Genomic DNA, 21,780 nt, shown 5'->3' on the forward strand with positions numbered 1-21,780 from the left:
AACCCTCTCATAACCTAGAACATCTGCTATACACTATTAAGTAAGAAATAATGGTGAAGCCACTCCATTTTGGGGGGCTACTTTTTACAAAGTTTAATGTTTGTTTTAAGTTTAGCCTACTCTAACTAATACATAATACAAGTATATTTCCCATTCCACATAAAAAACATAATTCTCCAATAAAAACAATATTTTATCTCAAAAAACCAAGTAATGATAATACATTACTTTGTTCAATAAATAAAGATTACATAGACATAATAATGTAAATGTGATTTTTAATAAAATAAACAATTGTGATAAAGTATATTGGGAGGATATGGGGAAGGAAAATGGAGTAATGGTGGTGGTGGAAAAACTAAATTATCATCTAGCCTATGAAAAAGTCAAAAGATCGTTTTAAAAATTGATAAATAAAAAGGTTAGTATAGGTCCATGATCTAAAATATAGAGGTAAATAACAGATGAACAAATGAAAAAGATGAAAGTGTTTTTTTGGGGGGCAATGGGATTGAGAAATGGAGAAGGAAGAAGCAAAGAGCTGCTGTTTGATGATATATTTGATTTTTACTATGTGTTATGTATTACTTTGATGCTTAAAAATGTACACAATAGGGAAATGTACACAATTGGAAAATGAACACAGATGAGATGGACTACCAGATGTACTGGTTAATAATGCGGATTTTTTCAATAGATGGAGTTACACATATGTTGATATATATGCAATTTGATATGTATGCTATTTTGTTGTATTAACAACAAGCTCCAAAACTTCATGTGCCAAATTTGCTGAAGTTGTTAACATCATAGATATTTTTACACATAAAAATGTCGAATTTCGTGCCAAAAAAAGAGCATTTGCAGGAAGTTTTAATTCATTACTTTATTTTGAAGAAAAGTGCCGCTGAATACTTCCGAAAGTTTATGGTGACCATGCTCCATCTCAAGATACTTGTAAAGCTAGTTTAAATGCTTTAAAAGTGATGATTTCAATGTGAAAGACAAAGACATCCAGTTCAACCAAAAAAGTTTGAAGACCAATAATTACAAGCATTATTGGATGAAGATACGTGCCAAACTTCACAAACAACTTGCAGAAAGATTAAACGTTGCTCAGCAAACAATTTCCCATCATTTACAAGCAATGGGAAAGATTTTAAAGGAAGGAAAATGGGTGCCACATCAACTGAACAAAAGACAAATGGAAAACCGAAAAGTCATCAGTAAAATGTTGCTTCAACAGCACTAACGAAAGTCTTTTTTTGCATTGAATTGTGACTGGGGATGAAAAGTGGATTTATTTTGAGAATCCCAAATGCACAAAATCATGGGTTGATCCAGGTCAACCATCAACATAGACTGCAAGGCCAAATTCCTTTGGAAAAAAGACAGTGCTCTGCATTTGGTGGGATCAGGAAGGTGTGGGTGTATTATGAGCTTCTAAAACCAGGTGAAAGTGTTAATACTGATCACTACCATTAACAAATAATCTATTTGAACCACGCTTTGATTGTGAAACGACCAGACACGGCAAAGTAAATTTGCTTCATGATGACACACCATCACACACTTCAAAACCAGTTAAAGACACGTTAAAAGATCTTGCCTGGGAAGTATTAACTCACCCGCCATATTCACTAGACCTTGCTCCTTCAGATTAGCACTTGTTCTGATCGATGGCACACGCACTTTCTGAGCAGCACTTCAAAACATACAAAGAAGTGGAAAATTGGGTATCTGAATGGTTTGCCTCAAAACAAGAAAAGTTCTATTGGGACGGTATCCACAAATTACCTGAAAGATGGGGAACTAGCGATGGACATTACTTTGAATAAAGCACTTTTGATGTTTCTCTTGAAATTATCGTGTTTTCTTTGACTACAAAATCCACTATTATTAACCGGTACATCTAGTAGTTTTGAAATAGTATAATATATAAGTTTGAGATGGTAAAGTAGAAAGATAGGAAAGAAGGTAGCCTGCTGTCTCCAACCTTGCTACACCCAAATCTCTGGTCTTTAGGAGTTAAGAGTAGCTTCAAAATGCTCAAAAAATATCTATAAATGAGTATACATATTTTAAAAATTCAGGAGTTCTATCATCTGGCTAAACTTCCTTTTTTTTTATTCCCCTATGGTCCCATATGCATACAGTAATATTTACTGTATCCCCACGTGGAAGCATCATCTTGGCAGATGCTAGCCATTGGAAGAAGTGAGTGTGTGTGTGTGTGTGTGTGTGTGTGTGTGTGTGTGTAAATGAGTGTTAGGGTTTAGGGTTAGAGGATTTGGTCTCATGCAAGCAGGGAAAAAGTAACTGGGCAGCTAGAAAAAGGGAAGATTGGGAAGCACAATCAATCCTGTATAATAAAAGGCTAATATGCAAATTGTCCCCTCTACCAGGAGTACATCTGGGAGTTTAACCAGGAGTTTGGCCAGGGGGTGGGGCTGGCCTGCCAACTGCCTGCGGCCCCTTCCCTGGCCGGCCCCACCCCTTATCAGCACCCTCACCCCAATCGGGGATGGGGCCAGGTGGCCAATCACCTGCAGCCTCTCCCCACAACCTAGGGTGACCCCACCCGTGCATGAATTCATGCACTGGGCCTCTAGTAATATAATAAGGAAGAGACAAGAGGCAACAGATAAGTGGAAGAAAGAAAAGCAGTAAACAGAGGAACTTTATTTAGAAATATAAAGATACTGTTTTGATTATTGTCACTTCATAGTATAATCTGAAGTCAGGGATTATGATCCCTCTGGCTTTTTCTTACTTCTCAGGATTGCTTTGGCTATTTAAGGTCTTTTGTGGTTCATTATAAATCTGATGATTTTTTATTCTGTTTCTTTAAAAAATGCCATTGGGTGAAGAAAGCCTGTTTGGGGCGGTGGTGGGTGGAGGGGGTCAATGAGATAAAAAAAAAAGGGGGGGGGACATATGTAATATTTTCAACGATAAAGCTAAATTAAAAAAAAAGAAAAAATGCCATTGGGAGTTTGATGGGGGTTGCATTAAATCTGTATGTTGCTTTGGGTAATATGGTCATTTTAACTATGTTGATTCATCCAATTTATGAACACAGAATATCTTTCCATTTCTTTGTCTTATTCAATTTATCTTAATAATATAGTTTTCAGTGTACAGGTCCTTCATATCTTTTGTTAAGTTTACTAGTATTCCTAGGTATTTTATAATTTTTGTTGCAATTGCAAAAGGAACTTTTTTTTACTTCTTTTTCTAAAATTTAATTGTTATATAGAGAAATGGAATGGATTTTTGTACATTGATTTTGTATCCTACAAATTTACTATATTTGTTTATTGTTTCTAATAGTTTTTTAAATGGAGTCTTGAGGGTTTTCTATATAAAGAATCCTGTCTTCCGCCGAAAGTGACAATTTCACTTCTTCATTCCTAATTTGGGTGTTTTTTGTGGGGTTTTTTTTGGATGTCTTTTATTTCTTTCTGTTGCCTGATTGCTCTGGCTAGGACATCCTGAATAGGTTCTTCAAAAAATTAAGAATAGAGTTACCATGTGACCCAGCAATCCCTCTCCTGGGTATCTACCTGAAAATTTGAAAACATTTATTTGTAAAGATATATGTACCTCTATGATCATTGCAACATTATTCACAGTGGCCAAGACATGGAAACAACAGAAGTGTTCTTCAATAGAGGAGTGGATAAAGAAGATGTGGAATACTATTGAGCCATATGAAAAGATGAAATACTGCCATTTGCAACTACATGGATGGATCTTAAGGATATCATGCTAAGCAAAATACGTCAGGTGGAAAAAGTCAAGAATCATATGATTTTACTCATGTAGGATATAAAACTGAAAACAACAAATGAACAAATAAGACAAGTAAACAAAAACTCATAGACAGACAATAGTATGGTGGTTACCAGAGGCTGAGCAAACACCTCTTCTGGGAGGTGGCAGTTTCCATCAAAAGCCAAGTGTCACAAATAAATGCTGCAGAGAAAAAAAAAATGGCGGTGGAATAGATGGACGTGTCCCGAGCCTTGTCCCGGAGCAGATAGAAAGAGCAGCTGAGGGTCGCATGGGGAGTGTTTGTTAGTGAGTTAAGGGACAGCTATACTCAAGGAGAAGGTGGGGGACTGCTGGACGGGGCTCTCCTGACTGGGCAGCCCCCACTGCTCCGGGGTACCCTCCCAGAGCCACCGGCTCACACGGAGACTGCTCCATCTTGAAGGGGAAAGTGGATGTTATCGGAAGCCTGAAAATCTGCAACTATGGCACCCACTGAACAGCTGCGAACCCCAGAACACTGGTCCCCAGTTGGCACAAACACGCGAATTCAGAGGAGCTATACACTCCACCACAGAGGGGTCAGATTTCGCCTGGGATAAGGTGAGGTCTCTGGTCCTGGCAGGACAGAGAAGCGCGCACTGCAGGAGCTGGAGGACCGGGGGAAGTCTGCACCTAGACGAATCCATGGCTGTTGGGGCTGGCGTAGATCCGTGAATGTGGAAGGGGGTCCTCAGAGCTGCTAACAGAGGGGATCTCTAAAAATCAACCCATTTTGATCTGGCGCAGGACAGCCTAGTATTTTTTAAAGTGTGCCGGCTGCTTGGACACAATGGGGAAAAAAGGACTGCGCAGACTTATGCACAGCCCCTGAGTTCGCACACTTGTGCTTTTTCCTCTTTAAATCCTTGCTTCTGATTACTAAGCCCAATACATAGGATCACCCAGTTGGGGACACCCTAGGAGACTGTAGGGGAACGTTGTTTTTCTGGAACCTGGGTATCAGAGCGGGGAGTGACCGTTGGAGAACCAGCTCTGGGGCAGCCCACTCCCACAAACCAGTATTGAATGCCACAGGGAAAGCAGAATCTAAGCACAGGCTAGAGAGGACCTATAGACCTGGAGGTCAATCAAGAAATACGGCAACCCAGGGGCTGAATCACAAATTGACTCTTGTGTAATCACAAATAAAGAAATACAAGAAAATAAGACACACTGCCTGCTTAAAAATCAGGACTGGCTTACAACACTGAGGAGCAGTGGAACGCAGGGAACTGCAAGACTATCCTGACTGGGAAACAGGCGTGCCAAACAGAACAATAGAGGAAGTGAATGACCTTCACTACTGCACTTTTTTCCCCATCTTTTACTTAAGAAACTAATTTTTTCATTTTTCCTCACTTGATTTTACCTTTTTAATTGTTACATTTTTATTTTCAATCAGTATTATTACTACTACTATTTTACCTTTTTTGTAAAAAAGTGTCATTTTATTTTCTCTTTATTTTGCTTTGGGATTACTGTTCTACATTCTATTTTCATCTTTCCTTTAGCATCATTTTACTCTATCTCAACTCTACCTTTATGCCATCACTCTCTTCCTAAATTTTCCCCTTTTGTTGTCCCATTTCTCTTACCCTTTTCCTGCTTTAGATTTTCCCTATTCTTTCTTTTTACCCCCTGTTAAAATTTCACCCTACTTATATATCTAATTTCCAATCCCCTGCTCCAAGTCCATACACACCTCTCTTCTCTGTCTTCACTATCCAAAAAATTGTTTTTCTCTCTGTCCTTTTGTTGTTGTTTGCTTGAATGTTGATGATATCGATTTTTTATGCTTGTTTGTGAGATTGTTTTTGCTTATTCTTTTTTTGTTGTTTTTTTTGTTCTGTTTGTTTTTTGCTTCTGTTTTCCCTCACCTAAATTGATATTAGTTGTTGTTTGTAGTTTGTATTCATCTCCAGGTACTTGTTGCTGGCATTTATTGGGATTAGTGACTGTTCTATTGGAGTTTTCTCCCCATATATGTAGTTTGTTCCCCTTTTCTTTCTTATTCTCTTTCTTTTCTCTCTTACTTTGTTTTTCCTTTTCCCAATTTCACTTTTGCACTCCTTTTTTGTTTTTTCTCTTCTTCTTTCTCTCCTATCCTCTAATTAGCCTTACTCTGGTGGCCACCTTTATTTTGGGTTATTAATATTGTAAATACATTTCTGTTCAGTCCTTGTGCATTGTACCTGGTTGTGTTGTATTTTGTGCTTTAAATCAACGCTGGAGAGAGAGAACTACATAACCAGACACCCAGAGAAGAGAGACCACAGGGAGACAAAGAAACAGCCTGCATAAGAAAGAAAAGCAGGCATCACCAGAAAAGGAAGTAAACAAAATGGAGGAAAGCAACCTGTCAGAGAAAGAATTCAGAGAAATAGTCATAAGGTGGCTGAAAAGAATGGAAGACAAATTTGACATGAATAAGAACCAAGAGGAAATGAAGAAGAACCAAGGAAAAATGAAAAATGACATCGCTGCTGTAAAGAACTCAATAAAATGCATAAAGAGTAGACTAGAAGAAGCAGAGGACTGCATCAGTGAGCTAGAAGACAAGGTAGGAAAAAATACCCAAGTGGAGCACCCTCTATAAAAAAAAATTAAAAAGCAGGAGGAGAGCCTAAGGCAGGGGTGGGCAAACTTTTTGCCTCGAGGGCCACAATGGGTTCTTAAACTGGACCGAAGGGCCGGAACAAAAGCATGGATGGAGTGTTTGTGTGAACTAATATAAATTCAAAGTAAAGGAACGGAGGGGAGAGCAAGAGAACCGGATAGAACAGCCGGATCAGGCCTGCGGGCAGTAGTTTGCCCACGGCTGGCCTAAAGGAACTCTGGGACAACATGAAACAAAACAACATCCGCATAATAGGGGTTCCAGAAGGAGAGGAAACTGAGCAAGGAATAGAAAACCTGTTTGAAGAAATAATGAGAGAAAACTTCCCTGATATAGGGAAGAAAAAACCCACACAAATCCAAGAAGCTCACAGAGTCCCAAGCAAAATGATCCCCAAAAGACTGACGCCAAGGCACATTATAATTAAACTGGGAAACACCATCAACAAAGTAAGAATCTTAAAAGCAGCCAGAGAGAGACAGAAAGTTACCTACAAAGGATCCCCCAACAGGCTAGCAACTGATTTCTCAACAGAAACTCATCAGGCCAGAAGGGAATGGAATGAAATATACAAAGTCATGCAAAGGAAGGGTCTGAATCCAAGAATACTGTACCCAGCAAGGCTATCAATCAAAATTGAAGGTGAAATCAGGAGTTTCACAGACAAAAAAGGACTAAGGGAATTAATTACCACCAAACAAGCAATGCAAAAAATGCTAAAGGGTCTGCTGTAAAAAAAAGAAATAGGAAGCGAAGAAGGAACACAGGGGTAAAGAATAAAAATGGCGACAAATAAGTACCTATGAATAATAACTTTAACGTAAATGGATTAAATGCCCCAATCAAAAGACATAGGGTAATGGATTGGATGAGAAAACGCAACCCATATATCTGCTGTCTAAAAGAAACCCACCTCAGAAAAAAAGACACACACAGACTGAGGGTGAAGAGATGGAAAAAGGTTTTTATGGCAAATGGAAATGAAAAAAAAGCTGGGGTAGCAATACTCATATCGGACAAATTAGATCTCAAAGTGAAGGACATAACAAGAGATAAGGAAGGCCACTTCATAATACTAAAGGGAGTAATCCAACAAGAAGAAATAACTCGGGTAAACATATACGCACCCAATACAGGAGCACCCAAATACATAAAAAAAAACTCCTGTAAGATATCAAGGGAGAGATTGACAGCAATATAATCACAGTAGGAGACTTTAATACCACACTATCACCATTGGAGAAATCCTCTAAACAAAAAAATCAGCAAAGAAATATCAATCCTAAATGACTCACTAGACCAGATGGAATTAATCGACATCTTCAGAACATTTCACCCCAAAGCCACAGAATATACATTCTTCTCAAGTGCACATGGGTCATTTTCAAAGATAGACCATATGTTGGGTCATAGGCAAAGTCTCTTCAAATTCAAGAAGATAGAAATCATATCAAGCATCTTCTCAGATCACAGTGGCATAAAACTGAAAATCAACTACAATAAAAACAATCCAAAAAAATCAAACACATGGAGACTAAACAGCATGCTATTAAACAATGACTGGGTTACCACAGAGATCAAGGAAGAAATAAAAAATATCATAGCAACAAATGACAATGAAAACACAGCAATCCACAATCTATGGAACACAGCGAAAGCAGTCTTGAGAGGGAAGTTCATAGCTCTACAAGCCTACTGCAAAAAACAAGAAACAATGGTAATAAATTACCTAACCCTACAACTCAAAGAGTTAGAAAGAGAGCAACAAGAAAAGCCCAGTGTAAGCAGAAGGAAGGAAATAATAAAGATCAGAGTGAAGATAAATGACACTGAGACCAAAAAAAAAACAATACAAAAGATCAACAAAACCAAGAACTGGTTCTTTGAAAGGATAAAAAAGATTGATGAACCTCTAGCCAGGCTCACCAAGAAGCAAAGAGAGAGGACCCAAATAAACAAAATCAGAAATGAAAAAGGTGAAATAACAACAGACGCCACCGAAATACAAAGGATTGTTAAAAAATACTACAAACAACTCTATTCCAACAAACTGAACAACCTGGAAGAAATGGACATATTCCTAGAAAAATATAAACTTCCAAAACTCAATCAGGAAGAATCTAAACATCTCAATAGGCCAATAACTATGGAAGAAATTGAAGCAGCCATCAAAAAGCTTCCAGCAAACAAAAGCCTGGGGCCAGACGGCTTCACAGGGGAGTTTTACCAAACATTCAAGGAAGAACTAAAACCTATCCTCCTAAGACTATTCCAAAAAATTCAAGAAGAAGGAACACTTCCAAGCTCCTTCCATGAAGCCAGCATCACCCTAATACCAAAACCAGATAAAGACAACACAATGAAAGAGAATTACAGGCCAATATCCCTCATGAACATAGATGCCAAAATCCTCAACAAAATTCTAGCAAATCGGATCCAGCATTACATCAGAAAGATCATACATCATGACCAAGTAGGATTTATCCTGGGGATGCAAGGATGGTACAATATCTGCAAATCAATACACGTGATACATCACATAAATTGAGAGATAAAAATCATATAGTCAAATCAATTGATGCAGAAAAAGCATTTGACAAAATCCAACACCCTTTCTTGATAAAAACTCTCAACAAGGTTGGAATAGAGGGATCATACCTCAACATAATAAAACCTATATATGATAAACCCACAGCTAACATCATACTCAATGGGCAAAACCAAAACCATTTCCCCTAAGAACAGGAACAAGACAGTGATGCCCACTCTCACCACTCCTGTTTGACAGAGTACTGGAAGTATTAGCCATTGCAATTAGACAAGAAGAAGAAATAAAAGGCATCCAAATTGGAAAAGAAGAAGTAAAGCTGTCCTTATTTGCAGATGACATGATATTGTACATAAAAAACCCTAAAGACTCCATCAAAAAACTATTAGACTTAATAGATGAATTCGGCAATGTAGCAGGATACAAAATTAATGCCAAGAAATCTATGGCATTTCTATACACCAATAGTGAACTTACAGAAAGAGAGACTAAAAAAGCAATCCCATTTACCATTACACCAAAAAAATTAAGATACCTAGGAATAAACCTAACTAAGGAGGGTAAAGACCTATACGCGGAAAACTACAGGACACTGAAAAAAGAGATAGAGGAAGACGTAAACGGATGGAAGAACATACCATGTTATGGATTGGGAGAATCAACATCATTAAAATGTCCATACTACCCAAAGCAATCTATAGATTCAATGCACTCCCCATTAAAATACCAATGGCATATTTCACAGATCTAGAAAGAACTCTCCAAAAATTCATCTGGAATAAAAAAAAAAAAAAGACTCTGAATAGCCACAGCAATCCTGAGAAAGAAGAACAATGTAGGTGGGATCTCAATACCAGATTTCAAGCTGAATTACAAAGCCACTGTTCTCAAAACAGTCTGGTACTGGCACAAGAACAGGCATATAGACCAATGGAATAGAATAGAGAATCTAGATATTGACCCAAACCACCATGCTCAATTAATATTTGACAAAGGAGGCATGAACATACAATGGAGTCAAGACAGTCTCTTCAATAAATGGTGTTGGGAAAACTGGACAGATACATGCAAAAAAATGAAACTAGACCACCAACTTACACCATACACAAAAATAAACTCAAAATGGATACAGGACTTAAACATAAGATGGGAAACCATAAAAATACTAGAGGAATCCACAGGCAGAGAAATCTCAGACATATGCCGAATCAATTTCTTCACCAATACTGCTCCTAGGGCAATGGAAGCTAAAGAGAAAATAAACAAATGGGATTACATCAAAATAAAAAGCTTTTGCACAGCAAAAGAAACCATCCACAAAACAACAAGAAAGCCCACTGTATGGGAGAACATATTTGCAAATGTTATCACTGATAAAGGTTTAATCTCCAACATCTACAGGCAACTTATATAACTTAATAAAAGGAAGATAAATGATCCAATAAAAAAATGGGCAATGGACCTAAATAGAATCTGTTCGAAAGAAGACAAAAGAAAGGCCAAGAGACACATGAAAACATGCTCAAAGTCACTAATCATCCAAGAGATGCAAATCAAAACGACAATGTGGTACCATCTCACACCTGTCAGAATGGCAATCATCAACAAATCAACAAACGACAAGTACTGGTGAGGATGTGGAGAAAAAGAAACCCTTGTGCACTGCTGGTGGGAATGCAGACTGGTGCAGCCACTGTGGAGAACAGTATGGAGTTTGCTCAAAAAACTAAAAATGGAGCTCCCATTTGACCCAGTAATCTCACTTCTAGGAATATATCCCAAGAAACTAGAAACACCAATCAGAAATGATATACGCACCCCTATGTCCATAGCAGCACAATTCACCATAGCTAAGATTTGGAAACAGCCTAAATGCCCATCAGCAGATGAGTGGATTAGAAAACTATGGTACATCTATACAATGAAATACTACACTGCTATAAAAAAGAAGGAATTCTTACCATTTGCAGCAGCATGGATGGACCTGGAGAGCATTATGTTAAGTGAAATAAGCCAGGCAATGAAAGAAAAATACCACATGATCTCACTCATTTATGGAAAATAAAGAACATTATAACCTGATGAATAAAAAGATAGATACAGAGGCAGTAAAGCACTGAACAGACTGTCAAATTACAGCGGGAAGGCTGGGGAGTTTTGGGGAGGGAGGGAAATAGATCAACCAAAGGACTTGTATGCATGCATATAAGCACACCAATGGACACAAGACACTGCGGGGGGTGGGATGAGGGCATGCGACAGGGTGTAGGGGAGGCTGGGGAAAGGTCAATGGGGAAAAAAAAAGAGGATATATGTACTAATATATGTAATACTTTAAACAATAATAAAAAAAACACACAGTATGGTGGTTACCAGAGGGGAAAGGCAGGGAGGAGGGAGGTAGTAAAGGTATGGGGGTCAAAATATGGTGACAGGAAGAGTTTTGACTTTGGGTGGTAAACACAGAATGCAACATACAGATGATGTAATATAAAATAGTACACTTGAAACTTATATAATTTTATTAACCAATGTCACCCAATAAATTTAATATTGAAAAAAGGAATATAAACATGTAAAGAAAGGATTTTTCTGTGGTCTAAGTAATTATGGTGATGCTGATTTGGAAGGCTGACCTCAACCATGGCAAATACTTTTACTGTTATTCCAAAAGAGAACCCATCATATCTCAAAATGAGGCTAATGCTATATACTTTTTAAAAATTTTATCTTGCCCTAACTGGTTTGGCTCAGTGGATAGAGTGTCGGCCTGCAGACTGAAGGGTCCCAGGTTCGATTCCCATCAAGGGTATGTACCTTAGTTGCGGGCACATCCCCAGTAAGGGATGTGCAGGAGGCAGCAGATTGATGTTTCTCTCTCATCGATGTTTCTAACTCTCTATCCCTCTCCCTTCCTGTCTGCAAAAAAATCAATAAAATATAAAAAAATTATCTTTACTGATGAAAGTATTACAGATGTCCCCCTTCATCCCCCATTGACTGACTTCCCCCTGCTCCCCCCTCCTCCCCAGGCCTTCCCCGCACTATTATCTCTCCATGGGCTATGCATATATGCATATAAGTTCTACTTTTAACAACTATTCCAAACTCAAACCTACTTTGAAGGAAACCATGTACCTACCCTTTGAGTAGCATAAATAGGATATGAGGATGAGCACTAATGTACTCCACAGTAGGACATCGAGTGCCTATCTGTCTTCTCAAGATGTTGTTAAATATCTGGGTCACATCCTTTTTGCCCTGTTAAAGAAATAACCAACCATTATAACATATACTTGAAATGGGTGAACTGTATGACATATGACTTGTGAATTGTATCTCAAAGGTTGTTTATATACATTCACATACAAATAGCACTGTTCTTCATAATGTGAAACCATTAATTTACTCTTTAGTCAGTTGTGCTTTCAAACATTCAACACAGAGCCTACAAAATAGATGTAGCTCCTTTCCACAGGGTTTGCACTGTGGGAAATTCGGACAATTAGAAGTCAATTTCTCACAGCAGTAAATGAAATGGCACAGAAGAATATAAAATAGTTGTTATAAAATAGTAGTCTTTAGACATAACTAATTCTTCGGGGTATATGCAGGAGGCAACCCATGGATGTGTCTCTCTCATATCGATGTTTCTCTCACTCTCTCTCTCTTTGTCCCCCTCCCTCCCTTCCAATCTCTACAAATCAATGGAAAAACAAAAACAAAGTTGCTGTGAACATTCATAACCAGGTTTCATTTCTCTGTAATAAATACCAGAGTGTAATTGCTTCTAAGGCAGTTGCATGTTTAGTTTTTAAAGAAATTGACAAATTGTTTTCCAGATTGGTTATACCATTTTAATTTCCATCAGCAATGTAGTTTTTATGCATCCTTGCCAGCATTTAGTGTTGTCATTAGTTTTTACTTTAGCTGTTCTGATAACTATGTAGTAATTTCTCATTTTGGTCTCAACTTGCATTTCTGTAATGGCTAGGGAACAGCATGTATAGCTATCTGTACATATTCCTCTTTGATGAAATGTCTCTTTATGTCTTTTGCCCATTTCTAATTGGATTGTTTCTTTTTTTATATACTATTAAGTTTTGAGGATTTTAAACATATTCTAGATTCTAGCGGGGTGTTTTGTTTGTTTTTTTTTTATTACATATGTGGTTTAAAGTATTTTTTCCCAGTCTGTAGCTTGACTTTTCATCCTATTAAAAGGATCTTTTGCAGAGAAAAAGTTTTGAATTTTGATAGAATCCAATTTATCAATTTTTGTTTTATAGATTATACTTTTAGTGTCAAGTTTAATAGTTCTTTGCCTAACTCTATATCCTGAAGTTTTTCCTTAATTTTTTAAAAAAGGTGTTATAGTTTTATGTTTTACATTTACGTCTGTGATCCATTTGAGCCAATATTTTTAAAAATACATTTTTATTGATTTTAGAGAGGAAAGGATAAGGGAGAAAAATATAGAAACATCAATGATGAGAGAGAATCATTGATCAGCTGCCTCCTTCTCGCCCCACACTGGGGATTGAGCCTACAACCCAGGCATGTGCCCTGACCCGGAATCAAACTGTGAGCTCCTGGTTCATAGGTCTAGGCTCAATCACTGAGCCATGCCAGCCAGGCTGAGCCAATTTTTAATAAGGTTAACAGTATACAAGAATTCTCATTTTTCCACATTCTCCCAGCATTTGTTACATCTTTTCTTTATGATAATAGACATCCTAATAGGTGTGAGGTTGCATCTCATTGCGGTTTTGATTTGCATTTCTATGATGACTAAGGGGCAGGGTAGAATCAGGATGGGAGCTGAACCCAGCAATATCCACACTGGAAAAGAAGGCACCCTCCCCCTTAGAATCCCTTGAGCTATTGGTATTCCCAAGAGTAGGAACTTATCCCTTATGTTTTCTTCGAGGACTTTTATGGTTTCAGGTCATATATTCAAGTCTTAATCCAATCTGAGTTGATTTTTGTGTACAGTGCAAAATAGGAGTCCATTTTAATTCTTTAGCATGTAGATATCAATATCCAATTTCCCCAACACCACTATTCTTCCCCCACTGTATATTTTTGGCTCCTTCATTGAAAATTAATTAATCATATATGCATGAGTTTATTTCTGGGTTTATATTCTGTTTTAGTGTTCTATGTATCTATTTTTATGCCTGTACCGCACTACTGTAGCTTTGTAATATAGTTAGAAATCAGGAAGTGTGATATGTCCAGCTTTGTTCTTTTCTTTTTCTCAAGATTGCATTGGCTATTTGGAATCGTTTGTGGTTCCATACGAATTTAGGATTTTTTTCCTATTTCTGTGAAAATTTTTGATAATAATTGCATTGAATCTGTAGAACTCAGAGTAATATTGATCTTTTAACATTATTAATTCTTCCAATCCATGAACACAAAGTATTTTCCACTTAATTGTGTTTTCTTCAATTTTTCATTAATGTTTGATAGTTTTCAGTGTATAAATCTTTCCCCTCCATGGTTAAATTTACTCCTAAATATTTCTTATTGTTATTAAAAATGGGACTGTATCTGAATTTTTTCTGATAATTTTTTGTTAGTGCAACAGATTTCTGTATATTGATTTTATACCTCCAACCTTCCTAAATTTGTTTATAAGTTCTAATAATCTTTTGGTGCAGTCTTTAGGGTTTTCTGTATATAATATTGTGTCATCTGCAAATAGAGACTTCTTTTTTATTTGGATGCCATTAATTAATTAGTTATTTTTACTAACTGCTCTGGCTAGGACTTTCAGATGAATACAAGTGGCAAGAATGAAGAATGGGCATCCTTGTCTTGTATCTGATGTTAAAGATTTGATCCCAGGCCCCAGTCAGTGCATATGCAGGGGGCAACCAATCCATATGTCTCTCTTACATCAATGTTTCTCTCTCTCACTCTCTCTCCCTTCCCCTCTTCCCTCCCTTCTACTCTGTCTGAAAATCAATCTATCTATACTAATAAAAGGATAATATGCAAATGGTCAGGATGCCCTCATGTGTAACGACCAATCAGCAGGCTGCGTGCGCAGCAGGTGCAGGTGGGCGGGGACTTGCAGCATCAGGGACTTGCGTCACACTGTCACAATCCATCACCAGGAGGCCTGGGGCCTGGCAGAGGCCTCTGTGCACCTCCGCTGGGTTCCGGAGGCCTGGGGGGGTCCCTCAGCTCTGTGTGATGAGGCCTGAGGGGGGGGGTCCCACGGCTCTATGCGGCGCAGAGGCAGGACCCCCGGCTCCGGCTTACATCTTTGGGGCAATCCATTAAGGAGCCCCGGATGGGTGGGTGGGGCCTACCTCTTTGGGGCGATGGATCGCAGGGCTCCTGCACTGTGACAGGGCAGAGGCCAGGATGGGGGACCCCCCCAAGTGCACAAATTTCATGCACCAGGCCACTAGTATATATAAAAGCCAAACCAACCATTACAACCGGTTGACCAATTGACCAATCGCTATGATGTGCACTGACCACCAGGGGGCAGACACTCATCACAGGAGCTGGCCCCTGGTGGTCAGTGTGCTCCCACAGCCAACCTCCCACAGCCAGCCAACCTCCCATGGTTCCTCCCCCCTGCCACCCGGCCAACCTCCCGCTGTCCCTCCCCCCTGGCCGGCAGGCCCTGATCAGCCCCTATCGGGACTGGGCAAGACAGCCCCGATTGACCCCGATCACTGGCCAGGCCAAGGGACCCCACCCGTGCACGAATTCGTACACCGGGCTTCTAGTGGAAAAATATCTTCAGATGAGGATTAAAAAAAGAAAAAGAAAAAAAACAGAAATTTGGCCTATAATTTTCTGTTCTTACAGTGTTTGTCTGGCTTTGGTATCAGAGTAATACTGGCCTCATAAAAATAGTTTGGAAGTGTTTCTTCTTCTGTTTTTAGAACAGTGTGAGAAGGTGTAACTCGGTTGAGTGTTGTTCCATGTATCAAGAGGTCACTGGTTCAATTCCTGTTCAGAAACAGGCCCGGGTTGTGGGCTAGATCCCTAATAGGCAGCCAATAAATGTTTCTCTCTGTCATTGATATATTTCTCTTTCCTTTTCTCTTCCTCTCTCTCCAAAAATAAATAAAAACATATTTTTTAAATGTTTGGTAAAATTAACTTGTAAAACCATCTGATCCTGTGCTTTTTTATGTTGGAAGATTTTTTTATTTTTAATTCAATATCCTTGCTCATTGTTAGTCTGTTCAGATTTTCTATTTCTTCATAATTCAATCTTGGTAGCTTGTATGTTTCTAGGAATGTACCCACTTCTCAGTTCAATTTGTTGGTGTATAATTGTTCATAGGAGTTTCTTATGATCCTTAGTATTTCTGTATTACAGTTGTTATGTCTCCACTTTCACTTTTTGTTATACTTGAGTTTTCTCTTTTTTCCTCAATCTAGCTAAAGGTTTATTAATTTTATGTTTTCAAAAAACCAGCTTAGTTTCATTGATCTTTTCTATTATCTTTCTAATCTCTATTTTATTTGTTTCTGTTGATCTTTGTTCCTTCCTTCTAATAACATGAGCTTAATTTGTTCTTTATCTAGTTCTTTGAGGTGTAAAATTAGGTTATTTTAGATATTTTTTCTTAATGTGGACATTTATTGCTATAAACCACCTCTTAGAAGTGTTTTTAATGCATCTCATAAAATTGGTAAGTTGTGTTTCCATTTTCATTTGTCTCACATTTTCTATTACTCTTTTGATTTCTTCTTGGCTAATTATTTGTTCAGGAGCATAAGGTTTAATCTCTACATATTTGAAATTTTTCTCTTGTAATTGATTTCTAGTTCATACCATTGTGGTTAGAAAAGATGCTTGATATGATTTCAATCATCTTAAATTTATTAAAACTTGTTTTGTGGCCAAACATATGACCTATCCTGGAGAACATTCTGTGTGCACTTGAGAAGAATGTGCATTCTGCTATTGTTGGATGGAATGTTCTATGTTTGTTAGGTCCATCTGATATAACATGAAGTGTAAGTCCAATGTTTTCTTACCAGTTTTCTGTCTGGATCATCTAGCCATTGTTGAAAGTGGGATATTAGTGACTTTGAGCATGTTTTCATATGTCTCTTGGCCTTCTGTATGTCTCCTTTCGAAAAGTATCTATTTAGGTCCGTTGCCCATTTTTTGATTAAAAAAGAATAAGAAGAAATGAACCGGGCTCCCCACGCCCGCCGCCACTGGAGCGGGGCCGCTCGGGGGTTGTCCCTCACGCCCGCGCCAATCGGCTCCAGGCAGGTCGATGGGACCGGGCGCCGGGAGGCGGCGCCCGTCGGGGGGCTGGGGCCGGCGCGGGCGCGGGGACCTGAGCGCAGCCCGCGGGGAGGCCGCCTGGTGGCCGCGATCGGCTCGGAGCGGGGCCACCTACCAGCCGGCCGTGAGCGCCGCCGCCTCGCCGCCGCCCGGCCCCTCGCGCAGCCGAGCCGCTGGGAACATGGCCCTGAAGCAGCTCGGCTCCATCCTCAAAGTGTTGCTGATCACGGTGCTGGTGGTAGAGGGGATCACCGTCGCCCAGAAGCCCCCCGATGGACAGAACATTGGGGTCAAGCACGTGGCTGGCACCCAGTGCGGCATTTGGGTCCGAACCAGCAATGGAGGCCACTTTGCTTCACCGACTTACCCGGACCCGTACCTGCCCAACAAGGAGTGCATCTATGTTCTGGAAGCTGCGCCACATCAGAGGATCGAGCCCTCGTTCGAATGTCGCTTTGACCACCTGGAGGTTCGCAACGGGCCCTTCGGCTTCTCTCCGCTCATCGACCGGTTCTGCGGCGTGAAGAGCCCTCCGCTGATCCGACCACGGGTGGCTTCATGTGGATCAAGTTTAGTTCCGAGGAAGAACTCGAAGGAATGGGATTCCGAGCAAAGTACTCATTTATCCCAGATCCAGACTTTACTTACCTCGGAGACTGCCAGTTCGAGCTCTCGGGGGCCGACGGCATCGTGCGGTCCAGCCAGGTGGAGCAGAAGGAGAAGACGAAGCCCGGCCAGGCGGTGGACTGCATCTGGACCATCAGAGCCACCCCGAGGGCCAAGATCTACCTGCGGTTCCTGGATTACCAGAGGGAGCACTCCAACGAGTGCAAGAGAAACTTCGTCGCCGTCTATCGAGAACCTCAAGGCCAAGTTCTGCAGTACGGTGGCCACCGACGTCATGCTCAAGACCGGAGTGGGGGTGATCCGCATGTGGGCGGACGAGGGCAGCCGGCTCAGCAGGTTCAGGATGCTCTTCACCTCCTTCGTGGAGCCTCCCAGCAACAGTGCATCAATAACTCGCTGGTCTGTAACGGCGTTCAGAACTGTGCGTACCCGTGGGACGAGAATCACTGCAAAGAGAGGAAGCGGGCCGGCCTCTTCGAGCAGATCACGAGGACCCACGGCACCATCATCGGCGTGGCGCAGGGTGCGGTGCTGGTCCTGCTGGTGGTGTCGGTGCTGGTGCAGGTGAAGCAGCCGCGGAAGAAGGTGCTGGCGTGCAAGGCCGCCTTCCACAAGCCCGGTGTCCAGGACGCGTTCGACCCGCCGCACTACGAGCTCTTCTCGCTGCGGGACAAGGAGCTGGCGGCGGACCTGGGCGACGAGCTGGACGGCTACCGGCCGCTGCGCCGCGCCTCCTCCGCCTCGCGCTGCGTGCAGGAGCACCACTGCGTGGCGCAGGCCATGCCGGGCCGGGCCCCCCTGGCGGCCGCCGCGGAGCTGCCCTTCCGCCACGACTTCGCGCCGCCGCAGCCCACGAAGACCTTCAACAGCACCTTCCCCAGGAGCAGCTACACCTTCCAGACGGCGCGCGAGGGCCCCGAGCCCGCACGGGAGGACCGCGTGATGGAGGAGATCCCCCGCGAGATCTACGTGCACGGCCGCGACGACTCGGCCCAGGCGTCCATCTCCATTGACTTCTAACCACGCCCCTTCCCCCCGCCACCGGACCCCATTCGCCAGGGACCCCCCTCGCCAGGGACCCGCCCCCCCTCGACAAGGACGTGTGAACGCAGCCCCCAACGCCTCCACGTCTCCAACCCTTTCCTCCTCTCCAAGCACCAAGACTTGCACCTCCCGGCCACTTGTCCTAATGATGACTTTTTTTAAAATATATTTTTATTGATCTCAGAGAGGAAGGGAGAGGGAGGGAGGGAGAGAGAGAGAGAGAGAAGCATCAAGGACGAGAAAGAATCCCCCCCCCCCCCCCCCCCGGGGATCGAGCTAGCAACCCCGGGCCTGTGCCCTGACCGGGAATCCAACCGCAACCTCCTGGTTCGGGGGTGGACGCTCAACCACTGAGCCACACTGGCCCGGTGGGAATCTGCTGTTGATGGACACAGCTCTGTCCATATCTTGGTCCCACAAGAAGTTTAAAGATAAGACTTTTCTTCACATTCCTTTTTTTTTCTTTCTTTCGATTTGTTGTGTAGGCCAGTAATTTTTATCATTTCGTTTTCTTACATAAATACATGTGGTGAAAGTACCGCAGGTATTTCAACATGGGCATCGGCCCAAGACTCTCTCCAAATATGACAGTTCCTGTGGCGAGTGTCAGTGAAGACGCGGAGTTATGCTTCATCCATCTGCTCCTTCCTGACAATGTCTCTGCCGTTGCCTTTTAATTCCTGGATCCTCCGTCTTTGTTTTCTGTGAGAAGCAGGTGAAGGGGTGCCATTTGTCGCCTGTAAGTCGTGTTTTATCTCAGTTCTATTATAGCCCAAAATTTCACAATTCCGGGGTGTACGTCCCATTGCCGGTTATGACTAAAATCTTGAAAACGATGAAGACATCTAGAAATCCTTTGAAGTGTCCCCAATTGGGCTCCAATTCAGTGATAGCCCCTTCACTCCCGTAGGCACAGAGTCGCTTCCTTCCATGTCGGAGCGGCCTGGAATTGCATTGCGAGTGTTTCCCATGGCCAGATGCGTCCCGCGTTATTTTTATGAAGAGACCACGTAGCTCCCTCTCACTAGTTCCTCTCCCAGCACACGGTAACCAGGGCTGAACGAGAGTCCAAGGAAAACGGAGACACTGTAGAAGCCTTTGGATCACGTCGTACTTGGGACATTTTCCTAGTTCTTACCCAGAATAACAACTTCCACCATTTTTTTAAATGCACTTTTGACCTGGTGGTGTTTTTTATTTTATGGTATAGGAACAATCATTTATAAACATGATACGGAAACTCATTGTGTTTGTTCAGGCCTTTGGTATTATTTGATACTGTCCAAGCTTTATTACATCGAGATTAGAGACTTCGGGCCAGATTCTTGTTGCTGCTCACATTCCCATACGGATGGCTCTGAGGGCCAGGTGCCCGCTGAGTCCCCGTAAAGACCTTGGTCGTTGTACATACATTTTTGGTTTCCTTTCGTCATTGCGTTTGGTTTATGATAAAACTTCTCACTGTGTGATATTTATTATTCTAAATCATTCCCCAAGTCTTACATTGAGGTTTTGGGTCTTAGATATGCATAGAAAGACACCATGTATTGAATTATAACTAATACAGACGTGCCATACGAACAGGAAAAAAAAAAAGTAAAGGAAATGGGGTATTAAAGTCCCCTAGGATTATTTCATTGTTGCCTATTTCTCCCTTCAGATGTGTTAATACTTGTTTTATATATTTAGGTGCTCCAATGTTGGCTGAATATTTATAATTGTTATAGCAACTTGAATAACTGTCCCCATTTCAGTCATGTGATGCTTAACAATGGGCATATAACAATGGTCTGAGAAATGAATCATTAGGTGATTTCATCATTGTGCAAACATCAGAGAGTGTACTTAGATAAACCTAGATGGTATAATCTACTAGTGTAATATATGTGCTATACTTTTACTAGTATGCAAGTGGCAGTGCAGTAGGTTTGTTTACACCACCATCATCATAAACATATGAGTAATGCATTGCACTAGAACAGTATAACAGCTACCATGTCACTAGGAGACAGGAATTTTTCAGCTCCATGATAATATTATGGGACCACCATCTTAAATGCAGTCCATCGTTGACCAAAACATGGTTATGAAGCACATAACTGTATTATTATATAAAGACCTTCTTTGTCTCTTGTTACAGGTTTTGGCTTAATGTCTATGTCGTCTATTATACTCCTGCATTCTTTTAGAATTTATTTGCATGGAATATTTTTTCCCATCCCTTCACATTCAGTCCATGTATATCCTTAAAGCTGAAGTGATTCTCTTCTAAGCAGAATATAATTAGGCCTTGTTTTGTTATCCATTCAGCCACTCTGTGTCTTTTGATTCAAGAAGTTAGTCCATTTATATTTAAAGTAATTACTGAAAGGTATGGAATTATTACTGCCATTTTCTTAATTGTTTTCTGGCTGTTTTATAATTTCTTTCTTCCTCTCTTCCCTTGTGATTTAATTATTTTTACAGTGCTATGCTTCAATTCCTTTCTCTTTCTCTGTTTTTCTACAATGGGTTTTTGCTTTGTGATTACCATGAAGATTACAGAAAATATGTTATATTTATAAGAGTAATTTAAGCTGATAACAACTTAACTTTGAATGCATACAAACCTTTACATTTTACATACCCCTGTCCAACATTTTATGTTATGATGTCACTTCACATCTTTTAAATTATGTATGTTTTAACAAACTATTGTAATTGTAGTTATTTTTAATACTTTTGCCTTAAAACTTTATACTAGAATTATAAGTAATTTAACCACCACCATTACAGTATTATTCTATCTTTAACTATAAATGACCTTTACCATTAAGTTTTATACTTTTATGTTTTATTACTAATTATCAT

The 21,780-nt window shown here is 40.6% G+C and overlaps 1 protein-coding gene and 1 pseudogene across 18 annotated transcripts in view; one reads left to right on the forward strand and one right to left on the reverse strand.

Moving 5' to 3' along the window:
- CAB39L (calcium binding protein 39 like) overlaps positions 1 to 21,780 on the reverse strand; it is a 179,029-nt gene that overhangs the window by 64,048 nt on the left and 93,201 nt on the right. For all 17 annotated transcript variants that reach the window (XM_080661939.1, XM_080661938.1, XM_080661937.1 and 14 more), the window contains one exon: positions 12,124 to 12,242. In XM_080661939.1, the coding sequence (XP_080518065.1) occupies positions 12,124 to 12,242 (119 nt within the window). The remainder of the gene's footprint in view (positions 1 to 12,123; positions 12,243 to 21,780) is intronic.
- Positions 17,441 to 18,906, forward strand: LOC308245116 (neuropilin and tolloid-like protein 2; annotated as a pseudogene). The gene has a single exon. The product of its transcript is annotated as a neuropilin and tolloid-like protein 2 (transcript).

This window comes from Plecotus auritus (genome assembly GCF_963455305.1).
Source record: "Plecotus auritus genome assembly, chromosome: 3".
In the NCBI taxonomy this organism is placed as follows: domain Eukaryota; kingdom Metazoa; phylum Chordata; class Mammalia; order Chiroptera; family Vespertilionidae; genus Plecotus; species Plecotus auritus.